This window comes from Gallinula chloropus, assembly GCF_964237585.1.
Source record: "Gallinula chloropus genome assembly, chromosome: 18".
NCBI lineage: Eukaryota > Metazoa > Chordata > Aves > Gruiformes > Rallidae > Gallinula > Gallinula chloropus.
Window position 1 is genome coordinate 3,111,018 of NC_140103.1, and position 26,475 is coordinate 3,137,492.

The following is a 26,475-nucleotide window of genomic DNA, read 5'->3' on the forward strand; positions in this document are numbered from 1 at the left end:
CTAAATCTAACGCCACAAAAGGCTCCCTGAACACCTCCAGCACAAATAACCTTAAGTGTGTTAGTCATCCAAGAGCTGGTTTTCTGCCTGCTGTACCTGGTCCATGTGCAAGGAAGGGGAACACATGGCTGTATATGATTTCCACTGCACACACAGAGGTGCAGATCATGTCCCAGGAAGCCACGAGGTCAACAGCCTCTCACATCCCCCTCACCGATTCCACCTGAGCATCTTTAGCAGTTTATGCTCACACATAACACACAGATACACTGGGAGGCTGCAGAACCATTCTCATCAATGAAGAGCCTTCCTGTGCATGTTTGCTGGCTTGCTGCAGTGTCCCCACCAGCAGCTGCACTCTGTGGTTACAAGAGCCTCCTACTAACCACAGGGGTAGAAATACTACTACTTCTCAACCTGAAGTATGCAAGTGAAGAGATGCAGGAAACCCAGTGCTTCTGTATCCAGGCTTACTGGCCTTTCCAAGAAGCAGCTGGCATTTTCATCCTCCCTTTGCCCCTTTGTCATCAGAATGTTCCAGAAGTACATTCTGCAATTGCAGTCATTAATGACTATGCTTATATCACTTGTATGAGTCGTCTGCAGTAGCCTCTGTCATTCTCAGGGACTCAGGAAGGCTGCCAGGAACCTCAGTATTCATGTTTTTAGTCACCTTGGTTGGAGGCAGGAGGGTGGAACAGAGTTCTGACCATCAGCAGCAACAGGGGATTTCACACACACCTTTTACTGCATCTCCCTCCAAGGTCATCTCAAACCTTCACTGTTTTTCTGCTCCAGCACAGAGAAAAGACTCCCAACATCTTCAGCACATAGTTGTTACATATAACATTGTCAGTTAAGCTCACTTAGCTGGACTGACATAGAATTAGTCATCACTTATCATGGACAAAATACTCTGCTCCATCTACATCAAAGCAACAGATTACAAGAAATGCATTTCCCCATTGATAAACACCACATCCTTACCTCAGAGCTGCAAAATAAAGTTTTCCCTTTTAATATAAACCATTCTACACGACATGGACCAACCTGAGCCTGTGCAGTCAAATGCCTCCTTGTTTCCTGGTCTAGCAACACTTGGCTGTGTCCTGTCTCTGCGAAAACTTGTCTTGGATGCAGTCTCTGGCTACAGCAAAGATCATTCCAGGAGCAAAACTGGTTTGAGAGAAAAGGGGAAACTACTCAGCTTACTCTGAGACAGGAAAGGAAAGGAGGGGCAGGGGGAAGAGGTTAGAAAACAAAAGGGGAAGCCAGAAATGGGTGATGGGGGAGAAAACTGCTAGTCACGTTGCGACTCAGCAGCGTGACATATGCAGTGATTTTAGACACAGCCTGACTTTCTTTTCCAAACTGTAACCCTCAAGTACCAGCTGGGGACCAGAGAGTTTCTTTGTGTGGTGGTCAGAAAGGCAAAGAAGAGTGAAGGTCACAGGCATAGGTTTTTCCATCTCATTTCAGGGGACAAAATAAGCCAGAGCCAGAAGAAAGAGGCTCTTCAAATGGCCTTTCAGCTGCTAACGTCCTTCTGCAGGGTGGCAGCAAGAACTCTCTTCATTTGGAGTTCAGCTGAAAAGGATGATTTTGATAATGATTCCTCTAATTTTGGATGCCCTTAAGCATCAGGCATAATTATGACAACTCAGTATTTTGAAGGAAAGGGAGTCAAGCCTTGGCAAAGCAAGGAACATAACCCACGACTCCCAAATTACAGGCTGTGGCTCTAGCAGTCATTAAAGGAGCAGCACACCAAGCAGCACCAGGGATGATGTTAAGCATCATCACACCTTTGACTGCCTCCCTGCCTTCCCACAGTCCTAGAACTGTAGCTGCAACAAGAAGTCACTAACAGTCTGCTTTAAAAAAAGTCTGGAGAACATACACACTCTGATACCATGGCAGCATGACACATTTTCCCATTAGCTTCCCACTCTGCCTTTTGTTCTGCTTTCTAAGTTTCTGGAGAGTTTCTCCATGTTATCATTAGGAGCAGAGCAGAGATTCTTTAAGCCTGTGCTTCTTGTTAGGCATTAAATTAGCTTTACACTAAAGAAAAAACCCAAAATACAGTACCTCTATCAGCTATGCCCTTATGAAGGTGATCAGAGTGTCTGCTAATTGACCAATCTAGCCTCAGGAGTTTCTGTTCTACAGCAACAGATCAATTTAATCCTGAAAAGGAACAAAGACAGAAGTTTTTCCACAAGCAGTAAGATCAGAAGGGCATCTCCTCAGCAGTGTTTGCAAAGGATAGCAGTTGTTTAGAGTAGAGATCAGAGTTGGTACCAGTGCCTCATGGTACAGCCCGGTGCTGAGCAGCACACAGGGTTGTACAGCACAGCTGCTGCCACATCTGGATTTCTTGGGAAAAAAACCCCAAACTATTATGTGCACTGTCTTACAGAAAATAGAGCACCCTGCAAGAGGAAAGCATTTTGAAACCCTTCCTTTTGCTCCATAATGTCTTGACGTCCGATTACAACAGTGGTACCCACTGTCATAGAATCCCAGACTGGTCTGGGTTGGGAGGGACCCCAAGGGTCACAGAGCTCCAACCCCCTGCCACAGGCAGGGACACCAACCTCCAGGCCTGGAGCTACACAAGGCTGCCCAGGGCCCCATCCAACCTGGCCTTGAACACCCCCAGGGATGGGGCACCCACCCCCTCTCTGGGCAGCCTGTTCCAGCCCCTCACCACTCTCTCTGTACAGAACTTCCCCCTAATATCTCATCTCACCCTTCTCTCCTTCAGCTTCACTCCATCCCCTTGTCCTGCCATTATCTGCCCTTTAACAAGCTGATTCCCCTGACTCCAGCTCTGCCTCAAGGACCCTCATGGAAGAGCTGCACCTCACAGAAGCATAGGCAGCACAATGGCATGAAGCTTCCTGCAGCAGCTCCACAGCAGCTTTGCCTCAGCCAGCCTTGCACCTCTCCAAGGGAGAAATTCCCTCTTCCTGAAAGAGGAAACAAGTTTTTAAGCGATTTGCAGGCAGCTCTGTGGGGCAGGCTGTGAAAGAAGCCAGCAAGAATCCCAGCCTAATCAAATCCTGCAATTTTAGCCACATGCATATTCATGTTCCTCTCTCTCCCCAGTTTTCACACAGCTTGCAAACTTCACTTTTCTCATTAGCAATCACACTCACACACATTATTAAAAGCACTGTTTACCAGGGAAAAGAGAGATGTGAAAAGACCAACACAGAAGACATCAGTAATTTTTAAGTGAGAAAAATAAAAACATCTGTATTTCAACAAATACTCCAGAGTCATTTTGATACAAAATTGATCTGCTGATTATTCAGCAGCATTCAGTCAGCTGTCAGAGACAAGCCACTGTCACAGCACTGACAAGAAAGCCTACCCAATGAACAACATACTCTGAACATGGATAAACATTCACATAAATAGGAGCTAAGACAGAAAGGAAATAAATAACCCTCACTGCTGGCTTCCCCAGGTCTCCAGCGATCTTCCCCCATGACATCCACAGCGTGTGGTAGTTTGAAAGAGAAGAGGATCTCTCTAGGTCTGGAAGATTTCCTTCCAGTCATTTTGCTTCATTATTTGCAACTAAAGCTGCAGAGTTCGTTAGGTGATGGGAAAACCAGTCCAGCAGTTTTCTTCTCTTCCCCTGGTCCATCTAGTCAGCTTGCTCAAAGTGTTCAAGGTCAGTAGTGCAAAGAGTGTCTGCTGCTGCCACGTGGGAAGGCAGAGCATGTTCAGGAGGCTCCTGTAACAAAGCACAAACAGCCCCCATTAGTCAGAGCACTTTTATAGGGAGTCCTGGAGTTTCCAAACCCAGCTTGAAAGAAAACAAGAGTCTCATCTGACAACCACACACATCAAACACTGTTCAAGTTCCTTTGGCCTCTTTCAAAGACATCAACAGATGTGAAGAGATCACATGCTTGTAGCCTACAGAAGCTGGCCTGTTGGACAGAGAAAGAAATGAAGCTAAATTGGGGGTGGGGCCCACAAAGGTGTTCAAAGACAAAATCACAGTCTGGTCTGGGTTGGAAGGGACCCCAAGGGTCACAGAGCTCCAACCCCCTGCCACAGGCAGGGCCACCAACCTCCAGGCCTGGAGCTACACAAGGTTGCCCAGGGCCCCATCCAACCTGGCCTTGAACACCCCAGGGATGGGACACCCACCCCCTCTCTGGGCAGCCTGTTCCAGCCCCTCACCACTCTCTCTAGAAAGAACTTCCCCCAATAGCTCATCTAAAAAGTTAAACTCCAGTGAATTACCCACAAGTCTTAAGCCCCAACTTCCCACCAGCTTTTAATACCAGTCCTCAAGACTCACAAGCCAGGCTACAGAAGACAAACTGCACAAAGAGCTGCCACCACCCTGAGATCTAGAGGATTTCCTGACAGCCCAGAGACAAGACATGTCACCACCGGCCTGCTGGAACCTGCTGCAAGGACTTATTGTGGCTTCTGCACACACAGACCCTCTCTGCAGCTGCAGCTGCCCAAACTTTCCTGTTCCACAAATTATGACCCTTCCAAGCCTGGAGAGTGCTACCAACTAGGTGTAACACCAGTAGGCAGCAACATGGACTAAAAGGCTGCCAAATGTTTGAACTTTGTGACTTTCAGATATAATTTTAGCACACAGACATCACTTACATCACTTTCCCTCCCCCTGCAAATCAAGGTTTTAGCCTCAGGCTATGATTAAGGGGTGAGAATAGAGCTCTGTGTCCTGAGGGAACAAGTCAAGATCATTCCAGTCCTCTCCTCAGGTCACGATTCACTGTTTAAGCTGCACCTCAGACAAGTGAGATTCAGGTTCTCTTCTAGGCAAGAAATACAGGATTCAGAGTAGTTACCAACAGTGTTCCTTCTCAAATCCTCCTCCTTTTCCTGAAGCGGGCACTTCTCCTGATCTGAGGAGCACTGGCATCAGCCACGTCAGCACAGGAGTCCAGGACATCTTGTGCAGCAACCTCTTCATCTCCCACACCCTGCAACAGGAGAAGAGACCATCATCACCACCATGAGAGCCAGCACACCTGCAGAAGAGCTCCCTTTATTCTAGGGAGTTCAGCTTTCCAAAACAATCTTCCTTCAAAATAAACCAGGGGACAACAACATTCTATTGCCAATGTCACAGCAAAGACAAAACCTCCCAACGTTTTCAGGGTGAAACCTTCAGCCAACACTTCTTCTGCCACCAAAGCAGAGCAATTCCTGCTGCAGCTTCTGTCTGGGCACAGCCATTTGTTAGTGAACTCCAGCCAGAAGTGATGCTTTGAGCTTGCACTGCTGGAGCCACACAACACCCCAGACACCCCAAACTTCTGATTTCTCATGAAACAGACTCTCTACTGCAAAGTTCTCACTGAAAAGCACCAGGAAAACAACGTGGCTGTAGCATTAAGAAAAGGAATGGGGGGAGCCTGGTGGAAGATGACACAGGACAGAGGTTGGCAGTAAGGCTGCCAGGCAGTGAGGAACTGCTGTTGATTTCTGCACCAACTGCTCACACTTCCAACTACACTGAACTTGCCCCTGACCTAAAAAAAGTCAGAGCCAGAATAGAAAGGTCACTACTGGCTTTTACTATGGGAAAGCTCTGAGTTTTAGGCATTTTTGCCACCTTTCTGCACAAACAGAAGTTTACCTTTTTTATTCATCTTCATTAGTCTTGTTTATTTTGGTGCCACAATGAATTGAAATGCAAGTTTGAGCTACACAACTTCCCAGCATGTTCTGTAAGAAACAGTGCTGGGCAATAATGGACTCTGCTTTAAAAAAAGGAAATTAGAGACCAATTTTAGGCAAATATACACAACTCCCTTAATATTGTTTGGGTTTAAAGGCCACACACACCAAAAACCAAGGGCCTGATTTAAAAAAACACAGGAGTCAGTGCAGCAGATTGTGAACTGTAAGAGGAAGGGAGCTTTGATAAGCATTGTTAAGTTTAACATGCTACATAAAACACAGGTTTGACCCTCATGAGGACTAAGGGCTCCCAGCTGAGCTGGAGAACTCTTTATCAGCTGCAAAACTGTGCTGCTTCAAAAGGACCAGATTTCTGCCACACTTAAGATGAGATTTCACCCTGCATCCCAGTGGGAGCAATATTTAGCTGCCATTAACTTGCTGGTTTTAGTCCCTGGCACCTGTTTTACCTGATTTAGTAAATCAGCATCTTTGTCTCCAGGCTCATCACCAACAGTCCCATCCAACTGCACTCCTGTTAATTCATTCCCACTCTCCCCTTCCTCAGACACTTCCTTCTCGCTCTGCCACTCCTCTTCATCACTCTCTTCATATTGCTTCCTGCTGGCTGACAGAGTTGTTGTCACTTTTGGAGGAGGAAGAGTTGCTAGTACAGCTGGGAGCGTAAAGGCTGCGAGGAATCTGGCTTTCAGTAGGAGGTAAGCAGGGTTATTGCCGAGTTTCTGCTGAACCAATTCTCTGACAGCATCCAAACCAACCCCAGTGCCTTCAGACTGACTGGCAGAAGGCAGGAGACATGCTGCTTGCTCTTCTAGAGCTGCCTTCTGCAGAAGCAGCTTCGAGAGGGTTTTTAAGTTGCACAGAAAAGGTGGCAAGTAAGGCAATCTGGTTTGGAGGGATGGTACCTGGACCCCTTGTTTCCCACTCAGCCACTCCTTCACTACTGCTTCATCTTCAAGGGAAATCAGGCTTAAGTCAAGTAGATTCTTTTCTGCACTGGAAGTGGTTGGTCTGGGTGAACTATCAGCAGGCTGCGTGGCTGGAGGTTTGCAGGCAATAGGCCTGTGTGTCATTGCTCGTGCAGCAAAGCAACTGGAGTTCCTTGGGACGTTGTTTTGAGGAACTGGATCTCCTGGCTGGAGCACAATCCCTTTTGTGGTGGTGCTTGGACTGGAAGAGGATCCACTAGTTGTAACAGAATCGAGGTTCTTTCCCAAACCAGCAAGACTTGACACACACTGGGAACTGGCCCCTGGAGCGCTCACAGGTAGCTGTGTCTGGGGCAGCAGCGCAGCACGTGGGGCTGCTGAACCTGCTGGGAGAGCTGTCTGGGCTGCAGAGGAGTTGGAAGCCTTGGAGAAGCCACCTGAACACACAGGTGTTGCAGAAGCAGCACTGGAGCTGGTGCACCCTGGACCCGCTGAGGTCACAGGTGGGGGAGCTGTGGCATGGTCAGCTGTCTTTCCCAAAGGCTGTACTGCTGCTGCCTGGGCAGTGGGTGCTTTTGTCTCTGCACCGATGAGGGGAGGTGTACTGGCTCCAGCTGGTACAGGAGACACTCCTGAGGCACTGCCACTGGAAGTCCCTGGTGCTGGACAGTGACTGCTCAGAGCAGCAGCTGGCATTCCCAGGGGCACACCCACCTGCACAGCAGTGGGGAGCAAAGCCTGTGGCGTTACCACCCAGGTGAAAGGCAGAATGCTGTTGGGAATCAGAGGGGAACCAGTTTGGGAAGTTACAAGAGCTGGCAACAGACTGACTGGCCCCTGTTGTGGCCCATTACTATTCGGCTCACAGGTAACTGGTGTGGACAGGGACAGTTTGTTGGAGGCAGACTCAATGCCAACAGGCACCACTGTGATTTGATGTGGCACAAAAGCTTGGTTCTGCAACCCTACTGAAGCTGAGCTACCAGCCAGGACCTGACCATTACACCCCCCCTGGTTGGGGGCCTTCTCTGCTGCAGCTGGATTCGTGTCTGGAAGGCTCCCTCCTTCAAGGCTCCTTCCCAATGCTTCCTCTCTGAGTTCCTTATTGGATGGTAGTTCTGCTCCTTGCGAGGAACTGGGGCTTTTCCCAGCTTCTGACACGGATGAGGAATGCTTTTCAAGCACAACCTGGGTAGAGGTTGAACCTGCAACAGAAGTAAATGCTGGCAATGGAGCTGGCACACACTGTGCTTGGCCGTTTGCACAACCAGCTGCTGCAGGTTTGCTCCCTGCTTGAGCAGAAGGGAGGATTTGCTGTGGTGGGTGCTGGATTATCAGAGGCCCCGAAACCAGCATCTGTGGGGCAACAAATACTGTCCTCTGCACAGCTTTCTCAGCCTGGGATTCTCTGAGTCGCTTCTCCCTCAGCAATTCTGAGACAGTTTTAGGCTTCTGCCTTTGCCCTGGGGCTGGAGGAGCTCCCTGCACAGCAGGGGTGTCACACTCAGTGGCAGAAGTCTCTCTTGCTTTTAAGGCAACAGGTCTCCTGACACAATTCCTTGGTATGCCCCTTTGGGACTTCCTCTGAGTGCAAGGTTGTGCTGAACTGCCTAGAGAAGAGGGGAAATAAAAATAAAAGTAAAAAGAGTGAACAGTACTTTCCAAAGCCATTCCTTGGCTGTTACACATCAAGTACCCTGCACAGGAAGCAGCAAGACTCCTGTTTGTGAGAGTGCCTAAAACAAGCCTTGATTTAAAGAAACCCCATCCTGATACAGCAACATTACTGCTCATTCAGCAATGATGTATCAATCAAAGATGGGGTAGGAATGCTCCTTAACACCACACACAAGGAACTGTACTGGTCAGCACTACACCAGCACTCCACACTAGTCAGGATAACAACAAACTGGGATTTTAGTCAGTGCCAGCACGTTCACTACAGCCTTGCTGGAGAGAACTACACCAACAACAGCCTACAGGACAGGTGGCACAGAGCCACTGGTCCCCCCAGTCCTTCAGTATTTTTTCCAGCCCTTACCAAGGGATAACACATTTAGCCAATAACTGAAGGATCCAAGGGGTGGCAAAACCAACCATGACAAGGTAGTTTTGTTCCCAAAGTTCTCCTTCAGTTTAATTGGTCATTAACGTAATGAGATGACTTCAGCAAAAAGTTTCTTGCACATCACAAAAATAAATGTTCTGGTAGGTACCTGAAGAAGTCTCCATATTTTGGGAAGCCTGCCAAAAAAAATGATATTAAATTATACTTCTGAGATATCTCAAGATCACTAAAACAGCACAGATGTCAATCAAACCCACATCTGACAACACCCTGTACAGTTTATGCTTCCAAACCAAACAAGACATGCACACAAACAGCACCACAAGATGCACACAAACAACTCTACTTAGTCAAGACTCCAGTGGGAAGAGCTTAGAACCAGACCAGGTGCAATACCTGCTGAGGCCTTCTTGCATCAGCCCTGAGAAGCTCGGTCTGCCTTAGCCTCCTCTCACGAATAATCTTCATGCAGCCTTTGGTGTCGATCTGAAAGAGCTGCAAGATGAGGTTGTCATGAAAGTCTGAGAACAAGAATGTTCTGGTAGAGCCACTGCCAATACAAGATGGACAGGAGAGGCTTCACATTCTGGGGACATTTTTACACTTAGAGGAAAAAGTCCTTGGAGTATTAGATTTTGGATGTAGGATTTAGTTAGGAAACATCCTATGAAAGTCATAAATCAGATTTTATTTAAGCATCAAATACAGAAATAAAGATTACCATTGTTTGAAAGCAGATAATGCCACTAAGACAGTAAAACCTACCTGAATGAAAAGTGTGAAGAGAGGAGTGCTCGTGAGCCTGACCGACTTAATCTTCTCTTGAATGGAACCAGCTAGAAAATAAGTTCAATATTAAAAATCAGCAAAAATTCACTTAAAAGGTCTTGGAAAGTAGGGACAAAGAGTAGGAAAGCACTACCCCAATGGGTCACCACTACCTTTTGTGTGATGTAGAGCCATCTTCCCAGTTGGCAGGGTGCAAGGCAGGAGTACATTGCCCACCCAAGGCGTCACTGCCATCAGCAGCTGCCTGTCCAGGTTCAGTCTCCTCAGACGCTCTCTCTCTCGACGATAGGTTTTCTCTGTCATGTTTGGCATCAACTGAAGATTCTGGCCAACAGGAGCACCAGGTATTTTTGTTAAACCAGTGGCAGGAGGTTTTAGCACCCTTGATTGCTGCACAGGAACAAATAGAGAGTTCCAGTTAGGAAGGTTGTACCATAATTCATCCCAGGACAAACTACTGACAGGGCAGTCATGCAAGAAGAAAATGAGGAGTTTTTTCTCTTGTTTCTACAGAGTGAGGTTTATGGTTCCATCAAAAAGCATTTCACACTAAATAGAGCCTGTCAGCACTCACATCACAAGAGCAGACAAGACAAAAGTGACACTTACAAGTCTCCTCTGAAAGCATGTGTTATTTCTTAAAATTCTTCTCACGTTCTCCAGGGTAACCTGCAGCACTTGCTTTCCACATCTGGAAGCCTTAGAACAGAAAAAAAACACACAAGAAAAGATAAAAGGGAAAGTGTCTCACAGAAAATTACCTGCACTGACTATACAGAGAAGGTACAAAAGGCTTCAACATTCCTGCCAGCCCTGAAGCACAGGCACTTACCTCATCTCTTAGTCCTTGTGCACTGTCACAACACCAAATCTCTACTTTGTAAAAGCCTCTGAGTAAAGTCTCTACAGAAACTCACACTGAGGGTCAAAACTTACTGCATGGTTCTCCTTGCATTTTTCACCTTCATGATACAAGGGAATGAACAAGAGGTTTGGAAAAGCCACTGGCTCTTCCCTAAACTTCTGTTAGTAAAATAATGCTGTATCTGTAATCAAATTAAAGCACCTGCAACCCTGTCATACCATAACCCCCAGAACACAGTAACTTGTCATCAGTGCAATTGGCTACGTAGTCAGGGGCACAAGTGTGATTCTTAACACAGAAGTCAGACTATTTTTGCTTCTATGAACTTAAATAGTGATTTTGACATTTAATATTTTACTAGGGAGGAGTCTAGTTCCACAAAAACCTGTTAGGAAGGTTGGTACTGTTTCAGTGCCTGATCAGGGAGGAAAACCCAACTCAGAACCAGACACAGATGTGTAAGTAACTTAAGTTCTTCCAAGCTTTAAGCCTATATGCCCTAGTCACCAGGGTAGGGAGACATGACAATGCATTGGACAATTCTGCTTTATGAAGATATAAGAGAAGTTTCTGGGTAGGAAAGAGCACAGCTGTTTTCTAGGTAACACATGGGGAGGCAGTGCTAGAAATCCCTGTGTAACCCAACAGCTCGGGTCCCAACAGCACCCCCCGATGGCACAGTGAGACAGCAGCCAGAGGCTGAAAGAGCTTCTGCCATCTTCCCATCACTGATGCCTTCCCTGCAGCAACTGCAGAAGTGACCAGGCAGTGATCTAAGCTCCGATCCCATCAAGAACAGACTGAGAACCCCAGGATTCACCTCGCTCAGTACTTGTGCTGGATCCCTCACAGTGATGTCTGCTGAGTGTGCACGTGCCATGCCGCTCAGGAGGGTGCTCAGCACCGGGGATGTGCTGGCAGCTCTGTCCTGGGCTCCACCACTTTGACCTTCGCTGCTGCTGGTCTTTGCACTCAGAGGAGAGAAAAAGGATGGAGCTTGGTATATTCCTCTGCTTGACTCCTGTGTACTTGGCTGTGTTGGTATCCACAGATCAATGCTGGGAATCACACGCTCCTCCTTGCTTGTTGTCTGCTTCTCCTCCTTCTCCTCCTTCTCCTCCTCAGTGTCTGCCAAGTCCAGTTCCACGTCCTCACTGCTGCTCTCTGAAGAGCTGGAACTGTCCTGCACGTGCCGGCGTTTCGTTGGCCTAGATCTTTTCTTCTCAGTCAAACAGATGAAAGCAAAGATGAGTGTTTAGCCAGTGTTCACCCTTGACTTGCAAACCTCTCAAACAGGCAAGTTTAAAAGTTTCATGGAGCAGTGTCCTGTCAGTAAGCTCTGACCTTGAAATGGATAGTTCTGCTTTACTTCTGCTAAGGTTAACTACATCCATTATATCTGAGTGGCCTTTGGACCCAGGTTTTTACTGGTTTAGATTCTTGTATGCAAAGAAACAGCTACAGATAAAGACAAATTTGTGTTAAGAACTGGTGCACATGGAAGTACAAGGTAATTACAGTGCCCCATCTCAACACATTTGGGCTTCCACAAACCCTTCCCTAGGCAGGTGTGGTGCCAGTGGGAACAGGACTATCTTTAACAGGACCTTCAGCAGCCAGAACCTCTGGAGCAGAGGCAACACTGCAACTCAGAGAACCTCTGGAGAGAGCAACACTGGCAACTCAGATACATACATGGAAATGTATGTATATGCCATCTTTACTGGTGCTGTTTACTGGGAGTAAAAAATTCTGGATAATATACAAATATTCTGTATTTGTAACTACAAATAGCAAATGAACTTCAGACCCTCAGAATAAAGGCTGCCTCAGCACATCAAAAAATCAGACCATGAACATCCATGACAAGTCTCAACTGGGTGAAATCAACGTTAATTTCTGTCTTGATCTCACAGGGTTTCACTTGCAGTTTAGAGAATCGTTCAAGAGATGGTTCTGTGACCCAGCAGGATTTTGTACAATACCTTGGACCCAATCATGAGCTTCCATTTGCTCAGACACTGGGAGCCAGTCCGATGTGGCAGTTCTGAAGCTATTTTACTCCAGTGACCTAAAAACAGGCAGAGCAGAGCAATCTGAGCCAGGCCTTTTCAGTGCAGAACATTACACACGTGTTGCACATTTCCTTTTATGAGACAGGTATTATAGGAATGGATTTTAAAACCTTAACACCCATTTGTGTTCTTTGATCAGACTTTGCAAATACTCCACACTCAGCTGAAGTTAGAAGCCACTAGAGAATGAAGCACTGAGGCAAACCCTGGCAGAACTGCATGCTCCCCAGCAGCAGTAAGAGAACACTTAGCAGAAAGCTTAAACTGAAAAGCTTCCATTTGTTAAGGAAAGTTATCTCTGAGAAAATAAGAGAGCCTTTCACAGGCTGTTTAGAGGGGAACTGGCCCCTCTAAACTGTCCTAGCTCTGACACCTTGCTAACACAGCTACTGAGCTCTTCACTACAACCGACTATCCATGACCAGACTACACAATGGAAGGAAGGCTGCAGTCATGAGCACAGGGCAGAGCCTGATAGTATCAGCTGGAGGGCTTAAAACAAAAGAGGAGAAAACTTAAATGATAAATCCTTAATACTTCTCTAAACCTCTGAAGATAAAACTACAGAAACACTTACCCAGGCCATGCTTTTGAACCAGTTCAATTAGCTGTTCCTCTTCCTCTAAACTCCACTTGCCTTTCTTCACAGCACAGTGCAATGCTTTTAAGTACCTTCAAAACAAAAACATTAAAGTAAGGAACATTCAATCCTGCTTGAACAGTTCCAATCATCACCAGACACTCTGAGGCTGAACAAACCCATCATTCCTTACCAGATCTTTCCTTTTTTTAAGGGTCCCATCTCTTTTCCCTTAATACAGCACAGATAGAATCTCTTTGTTCTTAAAAATATCTTGCCACTCACAAAACAGGTCACTGAAATTAGGGCACACTGTACTCCCAGCCTCCCAAACCAGGGTCCAAGGCTGAAAATTGCTCAGCACCTCATCATTGGTGTTCAGTTACAGGGAGTCACTGCCTAGATATTTTCAGGGATGCACAGAGAAGGCACAGATGACAACCTTCCCTCTCTACACACACTCATCTGTGTTTAATGATCCCTTTGGCTTTATTGTGAACAACATCCTTCCCAACTTCTGCTAAGCCACAGGCAGCAATGCTGAGGGAGCCACACACCAGACAGCAGTGCACAGTTCTCCATTAAACTCAATTTCAACTTCTTTTTTCCAACTTCTGTAACTACAAATACAGCATTGTGTGGAGACAGTGCCAGAGACTGTATCTAGATCACAGCCACTTTTACAAAGCAGCTCTTAAGGTGACACTGGTTGAAGCAAATCAAACCTGTTTGTGAAACAGGTTGCATCTTGGCTCTGTGCAATACACTTGAAAGCAGAGTTGCTCCACTCAGGGTACTCACCGCTCTCTGCACTGAGCATCGCTCCTCCCTGGCACTTCCATCCGAATCTTATACCAGTCCCTCTCTCCATACTTCTTCACTGCAGCCAAGAGCATCTATGGAAATCAAAGAGCTGAAATTCTCAGCAGCAATAACCTTGATGGGCCAGAGAAACCAGCAGTTGTATTTCATAGAATCCCAGACTGGTCTGGGTTGGAAGGGACCCCAAGGATCACAGAGCTCCAACCCCCCTGCCACAGGCAGGGACACCAACCTCCAGGCCTGGAGCTACACAAGGTTGCCCAGGGCCCCATCCAACCTGGCCTGGAACATCCCCAGGGATGGGGCACCCACCCCCTCTCTCTGGGCAGCCTGTTCCAGCCCCTCACCACTCTCTCTGTAAAAAACTTTCCCCTAATATCCAAATTAAACCTTCCTTCCTTTAGCTTTAATCCATTCCCCCTTGTCTTGCCATTGCCTACCCTTTTAAAAAGTTGATTCCCCTCCTGTTTACATGCTCCACTGTGTTGTAAACAAAAACATTTAGGGGCTTCTAAGCTCTCTTGACTTGTAAACTGCCACCTTGGTCCACTTTACATTCCTCTGTGCCACTGTTAAAGCCCAATGTGTACAGCATCTCAACAGCCCAACCTTCCCACCTTTCACACCCTGTGTCGTGGTTTCACCCTGGCTGAGAGCCGAGATCCACCCAGCTGCCTGCTCCTTAAAGGGAAAGAGCAGGTGGAGAAGTGTGGGGGGGGTGAGGCAGGGGAAGGGAAACGGAAGGGGCATCCCAAGGGGCATCCCATCCGCTGCTACAAAAGAAGTTAACTCCATCCTGACCCAAACCAGGACACCCTGCAAACCCAGGCATCAGAGAACAGAGCTTACAGCATCTTCCTCTGGTGTCCAGGGTCCTTTCTTCAAACTGGGGTCCACACTCTTTGTCCATCGGTATATCAGCTGGGCAGAATCTCTTCCTTCCATGTAATAAGCAACTAGAAACACCAAGGTACATTTTAGAGGCTGTTGCAAACAACAGTTCTTCCTTTACCTACGTTGCAACTGCAGTATTTTCAAACAAGGGATTGTCACAAGCAGCATTTTAATCTCAGCTTAATTACTTAACAGTGGTAGAGAAGAAGAATTGACAGAGTGTGGCACACACAACGTGTTACTATTTGTAAGGGCATTATCCATACCAGACACATGATGATCCAGCCACCCATCCTACAAGAACAGAGGACTAGGGAAGGTTTCAGCTCCAATACATATCTAACAGGTTCAAGACACCAGGTGTTATACTCACAGGCTGAGGTATATGATCTCAGATACTCAGTTACTACTCTCAACTCTGCTCCTCACTCATCACTGCCTCCCACACTTGGGAGGAGCAGAAGCAGCAGTACTGACCCTCTAGAAAAGGCTTCTGGGCACAGCACTGAAAACCCCCAGAACAGCTGGTCATGAATGAACACTGGCTTTCTACAGAAGAACTCTGGTGATTTTGCTACAAATACCAAAGCTCACACACCCATCAGTACTTCTGAATAATTCTCAGCCAATGCCAACCAAATTTCAAAAGGCAGATAAAGGTTCCAAAGCTACTAAATTCTTGCTGATCTAATGAAACTTCCAGGAAGGTACAGGAAAGGCACTGCTCCCACCAATGATGAAGAGAGAGAAAACTCAACCAGCCCTATTAATTCATCTCACCAGTGGGGGAAGGCTAGAAACCTGTAGTTTCAGACATGCCACAGCAATGTTGTGCCTCACCCAGGTCACAGGCTAGAACAGTAAGGTGAAAACAGACCTCTGACTATCATGGAAATTGAAACTTTCCTAGGAAATAAAACACCCACCCTACAGGTGAAAGAAAGGCATCTGCACTTACTTTTCTTGTATGGGATATGACTTCCTAATCTCATCTCTTGAACAAGCTCCAAAAGCATCTGGTCTTCAGCTTTGGTCCATTCTTTCCTTTTCAGATCCTTGTTATAGACCTGATACTTCTGCAAGCACTGGAAAGGTGTCCTGTTTGTCTTAATACAAAGAAACCAACTGGTTATTTATGAGGACAAAAAGCAAGAGGAAAAGGTTAAGGGTTTTTTTTTGTACTGTTCTTCAATGCTTCTCAGAAAAGCATTAATTAACAACAAATTAGCAGCAGTGTTGTTTTCTGAAGCCTGATAGGAGGCACAGTTAAGCCAGAGTTAACTGACTTGTCACCCCTTGGGGTTCTGAGTTCCTAAGACCTTACCCCCAGCTCCTGGGCTATAGTCTGCCAGTCCACATAACCATGTTTGGCAGCTATGTTCTTCAGCCTCTCGATTTCCTCCTCAGTCCATTCCTTTTTGTTGATGCTTGGATGCTCCCAGTTTTGCCAGAACTTCCTCAGTTCTTCTGAGCTACGCTGGCCATCAAACTGAAAGAAACACAAAGATCTGCTTTGGCTTTTAGCTGGGACAAACTCCTGGACAGGCAGGAACACCAATACAAGGAGCGTATTCTGCATTCCAGACTATGTTTTATTGCTGAATTTTCCAGTATTAAATCATCACATTTAACAAGTTGAGATCATGTAACAGTCAACTTCAATAAACACATGATGGGAACAGCAATGTAAACTGGGCCAGGTCAGGTGGTTCTCATCAGAAGCAATAAAACAGCTGATTTCCCAACTTACTTGGATATTTGAAATTTTCTCCCAGTCATGCTCATCAAATCTGTTTCCTATCAAGTCACTTTCTGGGAGTTGGCTAAAGCAGAAGGTACAAGGAGAAAAAAAAAAAAAAAGAGCCACATTAAATGGTTAAATAGTCATTTTGTTGTCTTGACCTTGCTTCATCTTACTCCTCCCACATCCTACCAGTTTCCACAGGGACTGAACACTTAGTATCTCACAGCAAAGGGCTATCTAAGATAATAAATGTGCCCAAAACAATGTTTATTCTTGATAAACAGCCTGCTACAAGATGAAGTTGGTTTAGCCAGGGAAACAATTAACACAGTAACAAAATGCACTGCTCTAGATTTGTTAATGAGCAGAGGCTCAGAACTCCTGAGCTCTCTGCTTCCTTGTTACTAAATCAAGAGCTATTTAAAGCAGCCCCTGAGGTTGGGTATAGATACTACATTTGCACAGAGACCTGAAAGTTAATTCTTAGTAAAGAACTGTAGAGGTGAGCACTCTCCAAGCCAACACAAATAAAGCTTTCTCCAAATGTAAGGAGAAACACTTGAGGAAAGAGGGAACCTTAAGAGGTAAATCCCAAGGACAGACTTTCATTTTCACTGGTAACACAAAAAGATTTCTCACTTAATTGCCTCTATTTCTTTCTCCACTTCTTTGATTTGCTTCTCCAAGATCTGTTTGTCCATTTCAGTCTTGACTTTTTCCAGTTTCTGATTCCAATAATTCAACCTGTTCAAAGACATTGTTATTATTACTCAATATGATGAGTTGGAAACAAGGTCAATGACATCAGATGATGACTGGCAAAGGGTCTCCTCATCAGTATCCTTCTTAGCTTCAAGTTTATTTCCACACTACACAAATACTAGGTTTTCCCACATGGCACATTTATTGTCCTATTTTTGACCCTTTTATGCAAATCACTGACACAGAACAGGTCTCAGATTAATCATTTTGGTACTTAGAGAGAACCAACGGCTGCTGCAACAGCAGCAAAGACTAAGCCAGCTCTGGGCACAGAAATCTCTCACTGGACACACCACTGTGACTGGCTACATACCATGATTTCAGCTTCAAGCCCTGCAGACTATGTGAAGTTATACCACTGCATCAATGGGAAGCAACAGCCATAGAATACCAAAACACCTCCAAAGCAAAAGCCCTCCCCACCTGCCAGACACCCACAAAACAATGATCACGTGGTGACAACCCAACCGAATGCTGTAACTTTTCCCTTACTGCCAGGGCACTGCAGACCCAGTGATACTACATGTACACACAGGTAATAGAGGTGTCAACAAGCTGCTACCTACAACAGTGCCATCCTCTCTACTGGTGCCCACAAGACAGGGGAGTCTGAGGACCACTGCTGTAGTTCAGAGCGGCTCTCCCAAGCTCAATGGTAACTGCCAAAAGTATCTCTGCTGTGCTGTGTAACCTTACCAAGTGGCAGTTAACACAAGAACTTGCTGAAGAAAGGTAGAATCTCCACATATACACTCTCCTTCCCTCATTTATGATGGTCTCACCAGGAGAGCAGGGATTTTGGCACAGTACTTACTTGAGTAACTTGGGCTGAAGCAGACGCTGCAAGCGGTCACTTATCACCGATTGCTGCAGTAACATCTTCTCTCTGCTTTTCCCTGGACAGCACAAGGGAGTGGAGCATTCAGCCATTAGTGCCCAGCCACCAAGAAAATGAAAGATCCACTGCTTTCAATATCCTTGGTAAAGTACCCCCTGGGTGATCAATAACCCTTCATCTTCATTAGCTACACAACTTTGTCAAGCAAAGCGGCTGCCAGAGGCTGGGTAAATTCATCCTGTTCCCCACCAGAATGACTCCTGTCATGTCTGACTTGGGCAAGTCACAGCTCTCACCCAGTTTCAGTAGTGATGTCAGTAAAGATCATCACCCAGATGTCTGTAACAATCTGGAGCTGTAAACTCCACTCTTGAACTTCTCTCCCTGAATGTCATTTGGCTTTGGAGCGCTGACAGGAGTTGTTACACGATGCATCAAAACAAATTCAAATGAAAGAAATCATTAATCACCCAATGAAACAATTTACATGTCATCCCATTGACTTTGAACTCCTTTGAGAGTCAAGTATGAAGTATCAGAAGTGATGTTTAACTGCACAGGGGAGGGGAACTGAGAGTATGATGCAAACATGTGTTACAGCTCTTGGAAACCCTGAACAGCACAGAGCTACTCACATTTTGTGGAAATCAGTTGTTCAAAGGACTTTATACCCTGAGCAGCTTTTTCCTTGGCATCTTCATTGGAAGGAGGGCCCTAATGAAGTGGAGAAGAGTTAGATACATTGGAAGAACCAGATACACAGGAACATTGTCCTTTCTTCTTAGAACTCCAGCATGAACTGCTACAAAAACCCCTGAAACTTGTGCAACTGTCACATTCAAACTGCTAAGTTACCTTTACCAGCACTAGCTCCCAGATACAGCAGAACTCACAAAGAACAAATAGATACTTCAAGCAAGTAAGTTTGCCTGCAGTTCTCCAGCACATTCTCTGCTCAGAGTTGGTTGTTGGTTGAAGCAGCATTTTGAACATGGGGACATGTATTACATATGTTTGTACCTACTTAAGAGGCACTATTAACTTGAGTAGGAATTCACAGAAAGATTACCAGCCATTGCTTTAATGTAATGCTGAGCTATGTATGGTGACAGGTGACATCCTAGCTACAACAAAGAGCCAGGATCTCCTTGAAAAACACATGAAAAAAGTGTCATGTGCCTCAGAAAACTCAGCTTCAAACACAGTAAGACTTCAACAAGTACTTTAAACACAAGCATGGAATTGAATTGTGGAGATGAAGAATCAGTTCAGCTCAGAACAACAAAGTTCAAGTGCCCCATGGGTAGAATGCCACTCCTCACAACTACCTCCAGCTGTCAGTGCCAGACACAGGTAGAACACTCTCAAAGCAGAGAAATTAAGAAACAAGTGAAAAAAAAAGAAGAGATTTCAAACTCAGGAGTGAGACTCACAGTTACTCAGTAGGAATGCACCATGGTTACAATCTAAATCTATCATTGGAAGACATATCAGTGTGCAACCTTGTATTTACTTACAATTCCTGTTGCTTTATCCTTAAAGTATGGCTTCATAAAGTGACCCAGAAATATATTTGCTGGTAGACTCCTACCATCTCCTGCCTTTGCTGTTTTCGGACCACCAAGCTCAGACATGATTTCCTTCTGCAATACAAGAATCAATTAAACAGTTATCAGTGTCTCCTTCAACTTCCTCACTTCAGAGAGCAGTGGCTGAGCCCAAGCAGGGCTGAGGTCTGCAGCTCCAGACTGTAAATCACCGTATGCATTAAAAACAGGACTTCCTGTTTGTACAGCCCACTGCAGATGATCAAAAAGCCCACTAACTTGCTTCAACAGGCTAAAATGTAAGATTTGCTGCTGGTTGCATTTTTGGGGGACAAGAAAGCAGGGAAACATCAGCCAAGTAAGGCCACTCAAGTGACACTGGTTTGAACTGCCATGCAGAAAACGAACCAGGTCCTGGCCAAGCACTGCACCAGTAACTATGACACCTCCAGCTGATTCCCCCCCTCCCTGTGATGGGTTAGGAACTCCTGGGAAAGTTTTACCGGGCTTGGTGGGCAGAAGATGATGGCAAACGGCAGCCCAGAAACGCACAGGAATGAACATTTTACTCCTGTTTTGCTCACCTGCTCTTCTTTGTTTTGTGCAATGAGAAGCTCAACTTCCTCTATCTTTTCCTGGATAACTTCCTGGTACACACGGTTCATCTGCAGACATGTCTCTGGATCCTGTGGCAAACTACCTTCGATATCATCATCGCTACTGTCATCTTCTCTTTCCATTTCCTTGAAGCAAGTAAGGCATTTAAGGGAGGGGAAAAAGGTAGAAAAATGCTTGCTTTACATGCAGTTATGTAGCATAATTATTTTTGTGACAATATTTATAAATAGTTACCATTTCAGTACGAGAATCTTCATCATCATCTTCATCATCACCTGTTAAGACAACAAACACACAAGAATGCTGACTGCAGTGGGGTTAAAAAAGGCAAGCTTCAAAGCCAAAGACTTTTCAATTAAAGCATAACAGCATAAAGCATCACATCCTCTCTCAGATGCATCCACTGGAGTTTTTGGATACCACCAACACTGTCAAGTAAAACTATTTAGTGATATTGGGCATTGGAACAGGCTGCCCAGGGAGGGGGTTGAGTCACCAGCCCTGGATGTATTTAGCAGACGGGTAGATGAGGTGCTCAGGGGTCAGGGTTAGTAGAGGATGGGTATGGTTGGACTCGATCTCAAAAGTCTTTGCCATCCTGGTGATTCAGTGACTGTACTTCACACATGCACGTGGAAAATGAGCAGCTCTAGATAACTACAGCCACAATCAAACCACTGCCACAGTCAAACCGCATCCTGGTCCCACGCATGACGGTACAGTACAGCCTCCAGAGCATGCAGCCAAGAGAGCTTTCCAACCCAGTACAGCCCAGCCAAGCAAACATTCCAACCCAACAAACCCCATCAGCTTTCAAAGCGCCTAACGGGACTATTTGGTTTTGCATTCAGCGTGGCCAGAGGCTTCAGCCCTTCACAACCAGACCACGTGCGGGTGAGGCAGCTGCGACAGCCGCCAGAAGCGCTGCCCCCCCGGCTGTAAGCGCTCCTTTACTCTGGGAAACGAGCTTCGGGAGGCAGGGGCAGGCTGCAAACAGCTGCAAGGCTGGGGGGGGGGGTGTGTGTGTCCCGCTGGGAAACGCCTGGGCTCCAGCTAACGGGACCATCCGATGGGCTGCGGCATCCCCGGGCCGGCTCGTTGCCTCCGGCCCCGGCCCCTTGCCTCCGGCCCCGGCCCCCTCGCTACGGGTTCCAGCGCGGGGGACGCGCCAAGCGGCGGCGCGAGGGGCCTCTCCCGCCCGGGGCCTCTCCCGCCCGGACCCCCCGCAGCCGCCTCGCCTCAGGACCCCCGAGCCCCGCTCCCAGCGCCCGGCACACGCCGCGGGGTTAACGCGAAGCCCAGAGGAGCCTCTCCCGCCCCTCACGCCGCCACGCTCGGGTCTCGAGAGCCTGCACGGCGGCCGGAGCGCAGCGCCCGCCGTACCCGCGTCAGAGCTGAGGCTGGAGTCGGACACGGCCACCTCCATGGCCGCCCCGCCGGGCTCCAGGCTCCGCTCCAGCTCCTCGATCTCCCGCCGGATTTTCTCCCTCTCCGCGTTCAGGTCGAGGGCGGCGGGTGGGTGCGGGGCCCTGGGAGGGCCCGGCCCGTGGGACATGGCGGCGCGGTGGGCTCCCGGCGCTGGGCCGCGCTGCTGGGCCCGGCCCGGCTCCCTCCGCCCAACCGCCGCGGGGCCCCTCGGGGGGGGGGGGGCTGAGCCGCTGCTCACGTAACACCGCCCGACCAATGGAGAGCGGCGCTGGCACCGCGGCGGGGCTGGCGCACGAGGCCAGGCCGAGGACGCCGCTGGGTCCTAAAGCCCCGCTCGCCGCCGGGTCCTAAAGCCCCGCTCGCCGCCCGTGGGTACCGCAGCCACCGGCGGTGGTGCCGCCGAAACCCCGCGACACAGCGGCGGGACGAGGCCTGCAGACCGGCTCCGCTGGCCGCGGGGACTCGCCACGAAGCCTCCCAGCCCCTTCTCCCTCCGCGTCAAGGACCACCCTGATGGGGAAGGGGAAGAGAAAGGGCAAGGGGAGGTCCTGGCCAAACCCGGGGGCTCTGCGGGGTGCGAGGGGAGGGGGGGCCGTAGCAGAGGGGACGTACTCATGTCGGTTCGGGCGGGTAGAGGTGGCGAGGCCCCTTCTGCTGCAGCACCCGCAGCTTTGCACATCGTACGGAGGCTGAGTATAGGAAACTAAGGTTTAAGTAAGGATTGCTGCAGGGAAGCAAAGGGTCTGAGGCTGGTTCGCAGCATCACTGTCCGTCCTCTGACACCTCAGAGATTCTGTCTATTGATTTGAGGAGATCAGCGACCAGCTGCAGTGATTCGGCTCCGGACACCAGCTGCCTGCAAGGTGGGAGAGGGACAGTGTTAGGTGAGGTGAGGCTGGGGGGAGAGGGCAGAGCAGCCGGGCGGTGGGGAGCAGCTTTGGCGGTGGTTACCAAACCAGGCGCAGCTTCAAGCAGCAGAGCAGCTGCACCAAAGGCTTCGCTTCTTGGAGCATAAGAGCCTTAGAGAGTCTAAGTATAATGTTTGTACATTAAGTTATGAAAATCAGACTCACATTCTAGTTATATTTCTTACCTAAACTCAGAGGAAAACACAGGGTAGGTAAAGCGAGAGCACGGAGGGGCTGATCTCACATAGAGCCTGAGTTTCAACCCTGAAAACACCCTCCTGTGGCCATGGAGCTGTGCCCCCAGTGTTGAGACAGTGTCAGGAGAGTCCCCTCAAAGCCACTCACTGGATTGAAGCCCGGGAGTTGGTTATAACCGTGCGCAGGTTCTGTAAGGCGAGGTCTGCGTTCTGCTTCACCGCGGCCAGGCTGGCCGACTGGCCCAGCCTCAGGGCCTCGTTCTCTGTCTTGTAACTCTGCAGCTGCACCTAGGCAGGAAGCAGAGGAAAGCTTCACGTGGGAATAACCACACAAATGTAGCTGTGCAGTTAAAGGTAGCTCTGTAAGCAGGTGGCCTAGAGAGAACATCTTCCCAGCTCTGGGGAGAGGTCTCTGACCGAGAGCGACAACGTAGCAGCCTCTGTTAAAAGTGAAGACACACACAGCACTGTCAGGCCCCTTGTACAGCCAAACACCCCTCTGCCCTGCCACGTTACAGCTTTCAGAGGCCCCAGATACCAAACAGCATTCGAACATCACATGAAACTGCAGGAAAATTAAGTACCACACATCCTACAGATGAAGTTAACAGTCTGGTTTCTACAGCATTCACTAGGAAAAGTGAGGTGTACTTAGAATTTTTCAACATCCTTTTTATAGACTTGATTTCAAGGTGAATGCTTTCCCCCCCAGAACATTCAGCAGGGCTTTAAGGACGCTGCTTCATACCTGAAGTAATGCATTTTCCTGTTTCAGTTTGGCAGCACTGTTTTCTGCTTTAACCGCCCGTTTCTGAAATAGAAGGAAGGTCATTTATACCACAGCAGTGCTCAGGACACAGCAGGCAGCTTGAGCTACACAGGAACGCACAATTCCAGCACAGAACTTGAGGTGATACAGTTTGTGTGACACCACCTTGTGTTCCGAGTGCTTTAGGAGTCAGGGATTGTGCCCCCAGACACATCTCATCAGCTGCTTTCCCTCCTCCCTGTTTTTCCTTTCTGCTGTCTTCCAGCACTGCCCAGCACCTCCAGCCATTAAATTTTGTTTGTGGACAAGAGGAAAACCTACTTGGTATAAGCAGCAAGCATGAAAACCAGCCTTTAGTTCATAGAGGTGTTTTCAGGAGGCTGCAAAAAGCGCTTGAAGGGGCTGATGAACCCAAGCCTGGTATTTCTGCAAAGCCCTCCCGTGTTAGGCAAGGAAAGGAGTTCTGGACTGGGACACAGTCTTGTGATACAGGAAGAAACCAAACCCAGATCAGAAGCTGTTTAGTGCTCACACAGGTGAAGCAATCACCTCAGCTTCCTTCACCCTCCTGAGAAGGAAGGAAAAGGAGCAGAACTGAACAAACCGCAACAAGTTTCTGCTGCTACAGCACACACAGACACTTACAGTCATCAGCTGGAGATTCTGTTCCACGTGCTGCACCATTGCTTCTAAATCCTGTGCTTCTTTTTCCTCTTTCAGTTTGTTTTCCTCAAGCTTTCTTTCGAGCCTCCTCATCCTTAAAACACAGGAGACAATGTTCAGCAAGCACTCAGAACATTGCACACACGTTTTCCCACAGAGTACACTTCTAGGCTGTGGCTCAGGGGGGTTCTTTGTTCAACATCCATTAGCACTAAAGGCTGTACAGAAAACATTGCAGTTTGCTAGCAGACAAGAGAAGGGCAATTCTGAAACAGTTACCCCATCACCTTGGAAGTACTGGCTGCCTCACTGCACGGAGCAGCAGAGTGCAGAGGATTCAGAAGGGAACTCAAGACATTGCCAGCTTCAATCAGTCACCAGGTTGTTTAAACTCAGGAAAATCAACTCTTCCAATAGTGAGTTGCTCACCAGAAAAAAATAACAATGCTTTTCTTGCTTCAAAAGGAGGAAGATTTGTCATTCTGTTAATCTGAATCTTTATGAAATGGATCCTGTCAAGCCCAACCCTCCTTTTCACTAACCACCTAAACCACATCAAGCCTAAGCCACACAAACACACTCATCAGATGCCAGCTTGCTACTTACTTTCCAAGCCTTTTTCAATAAGAAAACCAGGTTTGTTAAAGCTTTTTAATAAATAGCATAGATTTCAACTACATTTTTCTTCTTTAAAGACGTTGACTCTTTCCAGTGAGCACCACTTCTAAGACAACTCCTTGCTTACGTGGTTACTTTGCCCCACACTGTGGCTTACGCACTTGTCCGCTTGAGTTTCAGAGAAAGTCTGAAGCTTATCGATCTTGCTTCTCAAACTGGCATTCTCTTCTTTCAGCTAAAAGATAAAAATTCTCATTAGAAAGGAGGGGGTGGTTTTGCATCACTATCAGCACTCCAGGACCAGTACAAGAGATATTCAGCTTTAACTCTGGTGCTGGAAAGCCTCGTGCTTTCCCCTTACATTCCAGCTTGCTCTGGCACCTAGCTTTCCCCTCCTGAAACCACTTCACTCACCCTGTGGGGTGCAGAAACGTGGCACCAGGCAGCCCGTGCAGATGTGACAAATCACAGAATCACTGAACCACAGAATGTCCTGAGCTGGGATGGACCCATAAGGACCACCAAGCCCAACTCCTGGATCCACACAGGCCCAGCTGAGCCAGACCTTGAGACTGAGGACATCATCCAGATGCTTCCCGCCCTCAGCCCAGCTCCGGGCTGTGACCCTTTCCCTGGGGAGCCTGTGCCAGCACCCGACCCCCCTCTCAGTACAGAGCTGCTCCCTCACACCCAGCCTAAACCTCTCCTGGCACAGTTTCACGCCATTCCATTGGGGTCTATCCAATGCTGCCCTCAAAGGGAAAGGCGTGAGGAAGCCACCCCGGGTCACAGCGAGAGCCGCAGGACAGCCAAGGTGCCACACCTGGGGAGCAGCGTCAGGCTGCTGCTGCCCCGCAGGCACCTCTAACAACGCGCTGCCAGGCGCGGGGCAGCCCCGGCCTGCAGCTCCTGCAGCCGCCCGGCGCCCTAAGGCCCCGATCGCCGCGCGGCCCAGGGCGCACGGACAGAACCCGCCGCCCCGAGAGGCCGGCCGGGCGCTCACCTCCTCGTAGCTGGGCTGCCGCAGGGGCTGGAAGCCCGGCCCCGGGGCCGCTCCGAGGGAGGCTGCGCTCGGGTCCCCGCCGCCTGCCAGCCCCGCGGCCCCGTAAAAGAAGGAGCCGGCGGAAGGCGAGCCCGCGGCGGCGCGATGGGCCTGCTCCACGGCCGAGGGCCGGTAGGTCCCGCTCCATTCCTCCTCGTCCTCCGCCCCCGCGGGCGGCGGCGGCTCCGGGAGTAAGCGAGGGCCGAGGCTCGGGCCGGGCGGCGCCGCCTGCGCGGGAGAGAGCGGCAGAGGGGCTGGGGCGGGACGGGCACCTCGGCGCGGCGGGGACCGGCCGCCACTCCGCCCCGGCCCTACCTGCCGGGCGCCGCCCACCTCCTCACCGCTCCGGGCCTTGCTGCGGACGAACTCGTGGAAGGAGAACGGGTTGGGCTCGGCCGGGCCCGCGGCCGGCAGCTCCCCCGCCGCCATCGCCGCGGCCCCCACCGTAACCCGGGCAGCCGCGGATGGCGGGAGCTGATCTCAGCGAGGTCCCGCCCCCCCTCCAGAACGGACCAATTAGCGAGAGAGCCCGGTACACCCTCACCCAATCGCGGCCTCGCCTGAGCCCCGCCCCTTCGGGAGCTCAACCACGCCCCTTTCCCCG

The 26,475-nt window shown here is 48.6% G+C and overlaps 2 protein-coding genes across 3 annotated transcripts; both read right to left on the reverse strand.

The window, feature by feature from the left end:
- Positions 1 to 3,239: 3,239 nt before the first annotated feature.
- Positions 3,240 to 21,801, reverse strand: SNAPC4 (small nuclear RNA activating complex polypeptide 4; the record flags this gene model as incomplete). Its single annotated transcript, XM_084272717.1, has 23 exons — positions 3,240 to 3,751; positions 4,857 to 4,991; positions 6,165 to 8,254; positions 8,861 to 8,888; positions 9,097 to 9,207; positions 9,478 to 9,548; positions 9,654 to 9,891; positions 10,111 to 10,200; positions 11,187 to 11,585; positions 12,352 to 12,437; positions 13,019 to 13,113; positions 13,823 to 13,917; positions 14,693 to 14,799; positions 15,696 to 15,843; positions 16,062 to 16,226; positions 16,488 to 16,560; positions 17,121 to 17,225; positions 18,058 to 18,139; positions 18,717 to 18,795; positions 19,599 to 19,724; positions 20,213 to 20,371; positions 20,481 to 20,521; positions 21,630 to 21,801. The coding sequence occupies 22 exons, from the start codon at positions 21,799 to 21,801 to the stop codon at positions 4,872 to 4,874; spliced, it is 4,680 nt and encodes a 1,559-aa protein (XP_084128843.1). The 3' UTR covers positions 3,240 to 3,751; positions 4,857 to 4,871.
- Positions 21,802 to 22,368: 567 nt separating this feature from the next.
- On the reverse strand, positions 22,369 to 26,318 carry ENTR1 (endosome associated trafficking regulator 1). 2 transcript variants are annotated; one of them, XM_084272608.1, is made up of 7 exons: positions 26,187 to 26,318; positions 25,833 to 26,099; positions 24,991 to 25,064; positions 24,194 to 24,305; positions 23,528 to 23,590; positions 22,928 to 23,067; positions 22,369 to 22,530 (listed from the first exon to the last, which is right to left on the reverse strand). In XM_084272608.1, exons 1-7 carry the CDS (start codon positions 26,298 to 26,300, stop codon positions 22,437 to 22,439), a joined length of 864 nt encoding a protein of 287 aa, XP_084128734.1. In that variant the 5' UTR covers positions 26,301 to 26,318; the 3' UTR covers positions 22,369 to 22,436. The 2 variants fall into 2 exon arrangements, with proteins under 2 accessions (XP_084128734.1, XP_084128733.1); XM_084272607.1 differs by having other exon boundaries at positions 25,833 to 26,310.
- Positions 26,319 to 26,475: the final 157 nt, after the last annotated feature.